Below are 13,413 nucleotides of genomic sequence, written 5' to 3'. Positions count from 1 at the left end.
GTTGCTGCTGATGTAGTTCTTGCTATTGTTGTTGCTGTTCGACTACTATATTCCTTGCGCCTCCCAAAGCAGTGGGTAACACACCATTGTCTCGCGGATTTTTCCATACATTCCTAGCATTCCGCTCCAAGGATGTACGGCTGGGGTAAGCAAGATACAATGGTGCTCGCGCTCAACAATCCAAGCATGAAAATTGTATGCATCTGAAGTTCCTTGGAGGGACCCCGACCTTCTCATTTGTTGTATGTCAACAAATAAATCCTTGTCGGCCAAAACTTCAGTGCATGCGGGGAAGAAGCGTTCATCCTTGTGATCATCCCACCAAGGGCAATTTCTCCTGTGTTGTGACCCGACTTGATTTCCTCGCAGCAAAGGATGAACCTGTACCCCAGGTTTTGCCGCCCTCTCAACTCCTCCCTAAAAGCAACCCACAAAGTAAAGATCTCTTCATGCGAGAGCTTACTCAAGTCTTGCTTGATAAACAACGCATACCCCGGAATGTGGTGAAGGATATGGAGAACAGGGTGGATAATTTGGTTGGCCACCAAATACCTAGTGTTGAACTCTTCAAAATCGGTAATCGTTTTCTACCATCGAAATGCATCGTACTTTGGGAATAGGCTCAATGAAAGGGCAAGGAGGTCTTCCGCGGGGTTCAAATCCAACAATGCATTGAGATCACTAAGAGTCATAGTGTGCTGGTTGTTGAATAGTTGGAAGGAAATTGGGAAGTCGTTGTTCCCATAAAGCTGTTTTTCATATGAGGCAAAGAATTCGAAGTTGGGCTCTTTATATGTTCGATGTTGATGCTTGATGAACTCATCCAACCCTAAGTTATCAAGGAGTAACCCTATGTCATCGTCAATCCCCAAAGCTCTTATGGAGCGTTGATCATAGTGTCTCGTGGTATTTAGCTTTCGTCCTTGAAGGTCATTGAAGAAGGTAGCATGGACCTTGTTCAAGAATTTCAATCGAGGGGGAACTTTCGGTCATTGATCTTGAGTTGAGTACTAGGTTCCTCAACCCTTAAACGGGGCTCCTTTCTACTCTTTCTTTTGTTCATTGTGGCCTCAAGCAATACAAACAACCAAACCAAAAGAGAACTCACTTCGAACTCAACCAATACTTGAAACACAACAACAACAACCCGAGCCTTAACAATTGGCAAAAAGGTTAGTACCAACAACTAACCACACAAATATAGCTCTATAAACAACTAGAATCCACAACAAAGCACTCAATCACAATACATTAAGATAATAAGCAATTTTCATGAAAATAGTTGCATTATCATCAATACTAACACAAAATTGCTCATCCTCAATTCCATGAAAATAGATTCTAAATCAATAATGTTAACAACAATGTTCCAAAACCACTAAATGTCCCACTAAAAACCAACAAATCCTTAGCAAAGAAAATAAAAATCACATGAAACTCATGCAAGCTAAACCATGCTTAATAACTAAAAATTTTGCATAAACAAGTGAAAATAAACAATAAAGTAGCAAAATTTAGAGTTATACCACTTAGTAGAAGCTTGAACACCACTAAGAACCCCCAAGAATACCACCTTCAACCAAGCTTGCACACCATAAAAATGGAGGATTTTTGGGTATTTTGGAGAGAGAACGTGGGTAAATTTGTGAGTAGAGTGAAAATTTTTGATGGATTTGAAGGAAAATCAATGGAATTTGTGAGAAATGGGTGAAATGGAAGGGTTAAGGTTGAGTTTGTGAGGAGAGAAAAGAGAGCATGAATTAGGGTTTCCGAAAATATGAGGGTAAAATGGGGAAGAAGAACTTAAAACCCGATTTTCCCAGCTATGCGCGCCCGCACAGGGTTTCTGCACGCCCGCAAAGGGGTCGCGCAGACACACTGCCTCAAATCTCCAATTCTGAACAAAAGTGTTCGGGTTCTGACAAGGTTGCGCGCCCGCATACCCTTCCCTGCGCGCCCACACAGAGGTCGCGCATAGGGTCGCGCAAACCTTCTGTCTCCAAGCTTTAATTTCGAACACAAGTGTGCGAGTTCTGACAGGGCTGCGCGCCCGCACGGAGGTGATCGCGGATAGATAGGTCGTTATGCTACCACCCTAACCAATTTAGAAATTTATAATACCCAAACTTACACTAAACTAGTTAGTGGCAAGTAAAGGGTCGAACCCAAAAGGACTAAGTGTATCAATTTGTGCTAATTAGACTACTAGGAAAGCTTGTGAGATAGAGAGAGGTTCAACTAAACACAACTAAGAACAAATAACTAAAACTAGGGAAATTGGAATCCAATTACATCAATACATTTAATAACATCATACAATTAGATGGAAATGACCTTGATTAGGAACAATCAACACATTTAACTCACTCTCGCACAATTAAGCATGTTAATTATCCTACTAAACTAATTCACTCTCATGCAACTAGCCTAGCAAAGGTATGGAAGAAATTAGGGCTCTCAACCAACTCACTCTCGCACAATCGATTGAAAGCACAATTAAGAACATAGAATCAATTAGCTAGAAAGATTCTAATCCATAAAAGCATCATCCATACACAATAATCAAGAAACAATTCCATACTAATAACAATCAATCATTCAATTTATTAACAAAACCTTCATCCATTTCCCTAGAACAAAATCTAAGCTAACATAGAAGAAAGACATGGAAAACAAGGTAAAATAAGAATAAAAACAAGATTAAACAAACAAACTAATTAATCTACTCAAATAAATAAACAAAAAGCATAAAACTAGTAATTAAGCAAGAAATAAGGATGAGAGAAAGTTAGAAAATTCTCATTGAATAGATGAGAAGAAGTTCCACAAAGTTACTTCTTCAACCTCTCAAAAACTCCATGGAAATCCAAGCTTTCTCTCTCTACACTACTCCTAAAATTAACCCTAAGAGAGAGAAATTAAAGGCTAAACTAATCTAAAGTCTCTAAAAATAAAATGTTGATTGATAAGTTATGAAAAAATAACACCAAAAGGGTATTTATAATACAAGTTAAATAAAAAAATAAAATAAAAGAAAGAAACTAAAAAGAAATAAAACTAGATAAAACAATTAAAAAAAAACTAAACTAAAAACCAATAAAAACAAAACTTACAATAAAATAAAATAAAAGAAAATGAAAAGGAAAAAAAAAGAAATTCCAAAAATTCCCACCCAAACCCACGAAAACATCAGACCTCCTTTCATCTTCTCTTTCGAATTTGGCTGCTCTAAACTTTCATCACCACAAAAAAAAATCATCATAATCACCACCGTAAATCAACATCATCATCATCTATCGTGGCCGTCCAATTTTCATTAAAAATCATGTGAAAAGCTCGTGATCGACCAACAATTGTGCGCCCGCACATAAATCGCACAACAAGTCGCGCAAAGCTACTGCCTTGACGATGATTTTGTATTCCAATTGCGCGCTTTCTGACAGGGCTGCGCGGCCGCGGTGGTGTGGGTTGGGCGAATTTGGAGGTTCGATTAAAGCGGCTTCTCTGATTGGTGGGTGCTGTTTGCGTGGGTTTGGTTGGAGATGAGGTGGTGAATTGGTTGCTGATTGTTGTTGTTGCGAGTGGAAAGTGGGGAAGGGTGTGGTTCAGGTGGTTTGGTGTATTGAGGTTGGTGGTTGATTGGTGGCTGACGGAAGGTGCGGTTTATGTGTGGTGAAGGACGGTGGAACAGAGGAGAATTGATGGTGGAGGTTCGCAGGTGGTTGTGGTTTTGTGTGGTGGTTGATTGGAGTTGTTTTGGTGGTGTATTAATGGCGGTTTCGGCGGTGGCTGTGGAGGCTGTTGGGGTTTGCGTGAGGAGGTGCTTGGAGGTGCTGTGTTTGTTGCTGTTGCAGTTGGTGAATTGGGGGAAAGCAGTGGTGGAGCTGGTGGTTTGTGAGTGGTGATTTTTGTGGTAGGTTGCTGCAAGGGGAGTTGGTGTTGGGTGGCAATTGAAAAGCCTCAGCTTGGACCTTGAACTTGAGCCTACACACAAACAAACCCGAGGGTGAAACCGAGACAAATAAAATAAAATAAAATAAAGATAAAATAAAATAAAAATAAGTTAAAAATAAAATCAAAAGTAATTAAATAAAATAAAGAAAACAAACATGAAAATAAAATAAAAAAAGAAAATGAGAGAAAATAGGAACTTATTAAATAACAAGAACTAAAAAATTAAAATATAAACATAGAAAAGAAGATAATTTAAATAAATTAAGAAAATAAGGTAAAAACTATTAAAAACTACTAAAAATACTCAAAATAAAGATAAATGACGAGAATAAGCAAATAAAAGAAATAAAGAAAAAAATGGGCTAAATTATTTAAAAATAAGCCGGAAAGCGACTCACTAAACACCCTAAAAGTGACATAAATTAAAAGTCACTTATCAAGAGGTCGCGCAGACCTTTTATTTCCAAGCTTAAATTTTGACCAAAAGTGTGCGGGTTCTGACAGAATGCTCGCCCGCACACTTTTGTCTGTGCGCCCGCGCAGCAGTCGGGCACAGGGTCGCGTAGAGTTAACTTCATTTTTTTTTTCTTTTATCATCTTCGACATAGAAAAACCTTTACTCCTTCATCATCCAAAAACCTATCAACCAAAAGAGGAGAAATAAAATTCAAATTCAAAAAATAAAGTAAAATCGGAATATATATAAAAAAAATTAGAAAAGAGTTAGAAACTCGGGTTGCCTCCCGAGAAGCGCTTCTTTATAAGGTCACTAGCTTGATCGTGAGGAAAATTATTCAAGGGGGAGGCTTGGGATCCAAAGGATCAAGAATTATTCATTTGATGACACCAACTTCTTCCTTGCAAAAGTAATGCTTTAAACGATGACCATTAACCATAAATTTGTTATCATCCGCATCTAACTCAAAGGAGCCATAAGGAGTAGTCTTTGATATAACAAAAGGACCCGACCACTTTGACTTGAGTTTACCCGAAAATAAACGAAGCCTTGAGTTGAAAAGAAAAACCTTGTCTCCAACCTTAAAGCTCTTGTTTCGAATATATTGGTCATGCCACTTTTTGGTCTTTTCCTTATATAACCTTGAGCGCTCATAAGCATAATCTCTAAGCTCTTCAAGTTCATTGATCTTAAGCAATCTCTTCTCACTGGCCAACGATAAATCCATATTGAGTTCTTTGATGGCCCATCAAGCCATGTATTCTAACTCAAGCGGCAAGTGACAAGCCTTTCCATAGACCAACCTATAGAGGGTCGTGTCGATTGGAGTCTTGTACGCATTCCTAAGAACCTATTGTGTTTCATCAAGTTTGAGAGACCAATCTTTCCTTGATTTGTTCACCATCCTTTCAAGAAGATTTTTGAATTCACGATTCGAGACCTCTACTTGTCCTTGAGTTTGATGGTTGTAAGGTAATCCAACCTTGTGATGAACGCCATACCTCTTGAGAAGAGCTTCAAATTAGTTTTTGGAGAAATGGGAGCCTCCATCACTAATTAGCACCCTCGAAACTCCAAACCTAGGAAAAATGATCTTCTTTAGAAGCTTAAGCACAACCTTGTGATCGTTGGTAGGTGAGGGTATGGCTTCAATCCATTTCGTCACATAATCAACCGCTACCAATATATATAGATTTCCATAAGGAGAAACGAAAGGCCCCATAAAGTCCACTCCCCATACATCAAAGGGCTCAACTTCCAAGACATTTTGTTGAGGCATTTCATCGGTTTTGGTTATGCCACCACTCCTGCCTTTAACACCTATCACATTGTGAGACAAACTTGTGGGCATCCTTATGCATCGTTGGCCACCACAATAGAGATTGAGAGATTTTTGCCACTGTCTTATCAACACCCCCATGTCCTACACATAGTAGTGAATGGAAATGCTTAAGAACTCCTTTGATTTCATGATCCGGAACACATTTTCGAAAAAGCCCATCTCCGCATTGTTTTAACAAGTATGGGTCGTTCCAAAAATACCTCCTCACTACCTTAAAAAACCTCTTCTTTTGTTGAGAAGAAAACTCCGGGGGAGTGACTCCACAAGCACGATAATTAGCAATGTTCGCATACCAAAGGCTACATGTTAAAGCTATAGCCATGAGAGATTCAAATCCTATCTCATCATTGATTGGTACATCATCTTTGTTGTCAAAAGGTAGCCTAGACAAATGATCCGCAACGTAGTTCTCCGCTCCCTTTTTGTCTTTCATTTCCATGTGAAAATCTTAAAGAGAGAGAACCAAAAGGAATAGGTGAGGCTTTGCTTCGTTCTTAGTCATGAGATATCGCACCGCAATATGATCCGTGTACACAATCACCTTAGAGCAAATAAGATAGGACCTAAACTTATCAAAGGAAAAAACAACCGCTAGCATTTCCTTCTCCGTTGTTGAATAGTTCTTTTGAGCTTCATCAAGAGTCCTGATTGCATAGTAGATGACACATGATTTTACTTCTTGCTTTTGTCCAAGCACAACACCCACCGAAAAATCACTCGCATCGCACATTAGCTCAAAAGGCAAGCTCCTATCCAGAGCTTGCACAACGAGAGATGAAATGAGAGCTTCCTTGAGCTTACAAAATGCTTCAAGGCAAGCCTCATTGAAGTTAAAAGCAACATCCATTTTGAGTAATTCGGTCAAAGGTTTGGCGATTGATGAAAAGTCTTTGATAAATCTCTGGTAGAAACCGGCATGCCCAAAAAACGCTCGTACTCCCGTGATAGAAGTAGGAGGGGGCAATTTCTCAATCACCGAAACTTTGGCCGGGTCAACCTCAATGCAATTATTTGAAACTTTATGGCCGAGGACAATGCCCTCCTCGACCACGAAGTGGCATTTTTCCCAATTCAAAACCAAACTCGTCTCTTGACACCTTTTAAAAACCTTTTAGAGGTTAAAAAGACAAGTGTCAAAAGAAGAGCCACAAACACTAAAATCATCCATGAAAACTTCGTTTTCTTTTTCAAGCATCTTAGAGAAAATGGAGGTCATGCATCTTTGAAAGGTAGAAGGAGCATTGCATAAACCGAATGGCATTCTTCGGTATGCAAATGTCCCATATGGACATGTGAAAGTGGTTTTTTCTTGATTGCTTGGATGAATAGGGATTTGGAAGAATCCTGAATACCCATCCAAGAAACAATAAAAGCATGTTGAGAGAGCCTCTAGAGCATTTGGTCCATGAATGGGAGAGGAAAATGATCTTTCTTGGTGTTTTTGTTCAACCTCCTATAATCTATACATATTCTCCACCCGGTCACAGTCAGGGTGGAGATTTCCTCTCCTCCTTCACCTTTGATTATGGTGATCCCACTCTTTTTTGGAACTACATGAACCGGGCTAACCCACTTGCTATCGGAGGTAGCATAGATGATGCCCGCCTCAGTAGTTTCAAAATTTCTTTCTTCTCAACCTCTTGAAGGTTGGGGTTCAACCTTCTTTGAGGTTCAGTGGAGGTGGAATGATCATCTTCAAGATGAATACGATGCATGCATAAAGAAGGTCTAATACCTTTGATATCATCAATGCTATACCCTATTACATCCTTATATTTTCTCAAAACATCAAGATGTTTTTCCAAATTAACACCATTTAGGGTAGCATTGACAATAATAGGGTATTTTCCCTCTTTGTGAAGAAAAGCATATTTCAAAGGGGGGGAAGGGGCTTGAGTTCTACCTTGAGAGGAGGCTTAGAACTCTCCTCCAATTTCTCCTCCTTGGACTTAAGCTCGATCTCCACTTGCTGTTCAACCTCCTTCTTTGAGGATTCCTCCATTGCCATGACAAACTCTTTTTGCTTCTTGAGAGTGGAACTCTTCTTTGCATGTAAGAGCTTCTATCATTGGATCTTGAGGCCTCATCACGACCCTCCCCAAGCGATCTAGATCCTCATTCACAACATCAACTCCATAACATTTTTCAACCATGGGGGTCTTGAGCAACTTAGAAAACTCAAAGACAATCTTCTCATCGGCCACCTCACATGTGATGGTGTTGTTCTTGCAATTGATGACCGCCCCCAAAGTATTAAGAGCTTCACGCCCAAAATCAAAGGAGTGTTAACATCTTCCTCCATATCCATCACTATAAAGTAACAAGGCACGTAAATGTGTCCCACTTGAATTGGAACATGCTCAAGCTCTCCACAAGGTAATTTCACATATCGATTGGCCAATTGAATTGTCTTCCTTGTAGAGATCATCTCTAAATTGAGTTTTTGAGAAATGGATAGTGGGATTAAATTAACACTAGCTCCAAGATTGGCTAAGGTGCCCCTAGCTTCCATGATCCCAATTCTTATCGGCGAAGTAAAACTTCCCGGGTCTTTTTCCTTCTTGGGCATCTTATATTGGACAAGAGCACTCACTTGATGTGGAAGGGCGATAAGCTCATCATTGAGCTTCCTCTTGTTGGTGAGAATATCTTTGAGGAACTTGGAGTAAGATGGCATTTGTGTCACAACTTCAAGGAAAGGGAGGTTATTGTGTAAATTCTTCATGACACTAAGGAATATTGCAAACTTGTCATTTAAATTCCTCTTAGCAAGCCGACCGAGAAAAGGAACCGGTCCATCAAGATTCCTAGCCTCACTAGGAATTGCAGTCGTCTTCTCATTGTCAAGCATCTTCTTCTCCGAACCTCCTTCTATCTCATCAACCTTTTCTTTCTCACCTCCCTTGTTTTCATTCACACTCTCCTCTCCTCCCTTCTTTTCCTCACTGTCCCCTTCATTTGGCCCTTCATAGGAAGTTCCGGACCTCAATGTGATCGCCTTGCATGTATCGAGTTTTCAGTTGTGAGATGGGTTAGGTTGTGGTTGTCCCGGTAGAGTAGATGGTGAATTAAAAGGATTTCTCTCGGCCAATTGAGCTGGTTGTGAATCAACAACTTGTTGTGAGCTCTTATCTCTTGCATTTGTTGCCCAAAAGATTGCATTTGTGCATGCATGGATTGGAGGAGTTGAGCTTATTCTTGATGATTTCTTTGAGGTGCTTGGGTTTTATTGTTGTATTGGTTGTTCCTTGGATAGCTTCCTCTTGGGTTTTAGAGTTGAGACGGAGGTGGATTTTGATATTGAGGGTTGGAGTTGTAAGAAGGTTGAGCTTGTTGGTTCCATTATTGAGGTTGAGGTGAAGCTCTTAATACTCCACCTCCGCTTCCTCTAAATCCCTCTTGCCTTGTGTTGTATGCCGCTACATGCTCGGGTCTTAAACCTCCCCAATAAGATGTATCATGGTTCGTTCCTCCACAATTTTTACAAGAGACAGAGTTAACTTGAGAGGAGCTTGCTCCACCGCTTAAACTTGTATTCACACACGTTTTCAACTTGGAAATCCCTTTTATTAGTTGATCAATTTAATGTTGTAATTGATAAACTTTCTCAAAATTGTAACTACCACCTTTCTTTGGAGCATTTCTTCTTCGGACCCCCCAAGATTAATTCTTTGCTATCTCTTCTATTGTGGCTTCAACTTGATTTTGAGGGATTTTGATTAATTGACCACCCGCCCACGCATCCAAATTGGCTCTTGACATGGGCTCCAATCCGTCGTAGAAAAACCGCATGAGCAACCCTTGATTGTACTCATGGTGGTGACACGCTTGCACCAGCTCTTTGAATCTCTCCCATCCTTGACTTAGACTTTCATCGGCTTCTTGCTCAAATGATTCAATTTTCCTTCTTATTTTGGCGGTCTTCTCCTCGAAGATAAATCGCTTCAATAACGCCTTTACCACCTCCCTCTATGTTGTAAGAGTGTTAGTCTTTACTTGCTTTAGCCATTTCTTTTCTCATCCGATGAGAGATTGCTGGAAAAGGTGCATATGAATGTAGTCTTGACTCACTTCATTGGTTTGCATCACTGCGCACAATTCAAGAAATCGGTCTAAATGTTCAATATGGTCCTCACTTGAACTTCCGGAAAATTGCTCTGATTGGACCATTCTAGTATATTGTGGTTAAATTGAGAAGTTGGTTTCCGTGACGGGAAGAAAAATCCCTCCCGTGAGCTCATAATCCACCGGATATCCGAACTCACGAAACAAAACATTACTTTCTTGTGCCGCCAATGATCCGCTTTATGAACTTGAAGAAAAAGTATCACTCTCCCTATCAACTATATCAGAAAAACCTCTTCCCTCGTCTTGATAAAGCCTATAGGCTTGTCTCAAGGTTCGGTTGATCTCGTGGTCAATTTGATGTGAATGTGCTCCTTGAGACCTCCTAAGCATTCACCTAAGCTATGCAAACAATTAGGAATGAAAAGAATGATAAAACAAATAAAACAAAAAGAAAAGAAAGTAAAATGACTCTAACAAAAGCAATAATTGATGCTAAACAAGCCGCTTCCTCGGCAACGGCGCCAAAATTTGATCGTGGGTTGAATAGGCCATTAAGCAACTACCCTAATCAAATTAATCATTTATAATACCTAATCTTACACTAAACTAGTTAGTGGCAAGTAAAGGGTCGAACCACTAGGGAAGCACACTAATTCAACAATAATAATCACTAATGCAAGAGTAAAAAGGGGATTTTTTTTTTTGTTTGTTTTGTTGAGTAAGAACACTGAAACTACAAATAAGCGAGAAATTGATGATTAAAACTAATGGAAAATGACGCTAAGGATACGGGGGTGTCAAATAGTATTAGAAAGAGGGGAATAATGAAGTTTATCATGAAACACATGCCAAAGAACACAAGATTCCACCTAAACAATTCATTCTCATACAATAGTCTAGGTAAATCAATGAAAGAAGTTTACACTAATAAGGATCATTCTCATGCATCCTATTAGTTACAATCAAATAAAGAGAATAAAGAAGCACAATCCATTAAAACTCTACTTTAATAACTCATTCTCATGCAATCATTTAAATAGAGATGATCTTAATCTAGTTCATATAACTTTCATGCATTTAAACTAGAAAACATCAATTAGAGTGCAACAGTAATATCAACCTATTAAAAATCATGTCTTTCATCATTTTATGGCATAAGTTCAATCCAACCATCATCATTCATCCAATATCATCTCATATCTTCCACCCCCTTCCCCTAGCTAAAAGTTTATCCTAGAGAAGGGAGATTACAGATAATATCAAAACTAGAAAAAAACTCAAGAAACTCAAAACAAAACATGATTAAAATCAATGAAATCAATAACAACTAGATAAGCAAATAAGATTAACTAGAAAAAGAAACAATAAAACAAATAAATAAAACTAAAGGAAAGGAGAAGAGATTACTAAAGAAAGGATTAATGAAAGATGAAAACTTGGATTGTTGATTGATTGATTGAAGATTAAAACTTGAGCAAAGTTGAATACAATAAGGGTTGCTTGAATAACAATCTACTTTCTCTCTCTAGATTAGGCTAATATTCTGTGGAATTAGAACTAAGTGTTTTTCATTACAAAGAGTCTCGTCTTTATATATGTGGCTCCCCCAAAAGAAAGAAACTTGGGCAACAAGGCGCAAAGAAATCAGAAACCAAGCGGTGCGCGCCCGCACACAAAATATGCTCGACTGCGCAGTAGTAGTGTGCGCCCTCTCAGCATATTGCGCGACCGCAAATTTGAGGGTACAGGAAAATGAAGCGCGCCCGCATAAAGCTCGAAAAATATATCGCACAAACTCTCTGGTTTGGCTCTGTTTAATCAGCTCGGCTACGCGGGTTCTGACAGGGCTGTGCGCCCGTACAACAAAGGGTGCACGCCCGCACAATAGCCGCACGGTAGCCCGCGCAGTACAGTTTGCTTGGCTCCTTGAAATCCTCTTTCTTTCGGAACATAATACCGATAAAACACAAGCATGGAAATCAAAATAAAGGGAAGGCAAGAAGACTAAGCAAAAGGAAGATAAAGAAGAAAGGAAAGGAGGAAACAAAACTAAGTAAAAATGCTTAGAAAAAGGGCCAAATAAGTGCAAATGAGGAGAGAATCCTCAGAGAAGAAGGATAAAAGAGTGGCATAAATGCCACTCATTAGTCATGCCTCGATTGACTATTTGAAATTTAGTTGGGGGACACGAAGTAGCACGATATAAGTCTATGCGCTCAGGGTATTTGTAACACCCTGACCCCAAACAAGTTAAGGAGGGGCCTATTGTCACAAAATGCGCATCAAGTTCCAAAAACTGTCCTCATAGACCATTTCATGCGCACCATAGGAAAACTTCCCAAGAGGTCACCCATCCCAAGATTACTCCCAACCAAGCACGCTAAATTAAGAAGTATCTTAGAATATGATCTTCTCTAACAGGAAGATGTATCTTGTTAGTATGAATAGTATATAGAATATTTTAAAGGCAATCATAAGGGGTATTACAATATTTGTACCCAAAACACCGTTGACATATTTAATGTACTGTACCAATCGCATGGCAAGACCATAGCTAACCGCACGTATGAGCATCCTCTTATTGTGTTAGGATTTCTTAGCAAGGTATCAACCCCATTTTGCAAGAGCGGGGCACTCTAAAAAGGTATAAGGAACTCCTCCACCAAACCCTTGGTGGAACCATGTACAAGAGGATAGCTGGTGGAGCCATTATTTGTGTTTCTATCAGTTGGGTATTCGTTGAAAATACTTTGTCAAAACAAATAAAGTTCTATAGTGGGAAGGTGCTCACTGATGGGTTAGTGGCCAATATGGGCACATCCTTGGACATAGGGAAGCCTAAAGAGGCGAGGGCACATAAAGAAATGACTAGGTTAGATAATGGCTCAAGCTATAACTGAAGTAGGTCTGGTGCACCATAACTTAAACACGACGATAGACAGATACTAAACTCCATGAGTTAAATGAGGATTATGTTGGGTTTTGATGAGTCCGACTCATTGCGGAAAATAAAACCCGAGCCAAGATAAAACTCACAAGTAATATAATCAAAAGACATAATTAACAAGAATTAAGGAAAGACAGAATTACCTTTGAAGCGTGGTTCGCTCATTCACTGAGCTCTTACTTGAGAAAAATTAAGTCTCACAACGGGCGATAACCTCCTAAGATATCAATCCGTAACACAAATCCGATTAGGTCTATTACTTGGAGGTTAGAAAAGTCCGACCAAACTACTTGAGTTATTATGAGCTTAAAGGTTTTCTCTCAAGTGAAGATGCCTTTTCTAACTCTTACTCAATTGAGTTTTCCATACCCCAAGTTGGGTATTTAAAGGGAAACTCATGAGTGAAATCTTCTCTCCCATCAATGTGGGAAAGTTGGTAAAATTATTATTCTCCTTTTAATTTTAAATAAAAAACAAAAGAAAATAGGCACCAACTAATTATTCAACAAGTGGCTTAGTTACAGTAGACGTAAGGTAAGGACAACAAAGGAGAGGGGACCAAAATTCATCCCCAAGGCTTAAGGAAAACCGACCACATGCTTGAACCTTGCACCGACCCTCGCGCGCCATTTGGCAGCCCAAGCC

The 13,413-nt window shown here is 39.4% G+C and overlaps 1 protein-coding gene across 1 annotated transcript; it reads right to left on the bottom strand.

Annotated features, from left to right (window-relative positions):
- Window positions 1-4,787: 4,787 nt before the first annotated feature.
- LOC110686875 lies at window positions 4,788-5,138 on the bottom strand. The gene has a single exon (XM_021863483.1). It carries the CDS (start codon window positions 5,136-5,138, stop codon window positions 4,788-4,790), a length of 351 nt encoding a protein of 116 aa, XP_021719175.1.
- Between the last annotated feature and the right edge of the window lie 8,275 nt (window positions 5,139-13,413).

The sequence above is a fragment of the Chenopodium quinoa genome, unplaced genomic scaffold (genome assembly GCF_001683475.1).
Source record: "Chenopodium quinoa cultivar QQ74 unplaced genomic scaffold, ASM168347v1, whole genome shotgun sequence".
Classification (NCBI taxonomy): Eukaryota; Viridiplantae; Streptophyta; class Magnoliopsida; order Caryophyllales; family Amaranthaceae; genus Chenopodium; species Chenopodium quinoa.
The sequence above is the reverse complement of the archived record's forward strand: the minus strand, read 5'-3'. Positions and strand labels throughout refer to the sequence as shown.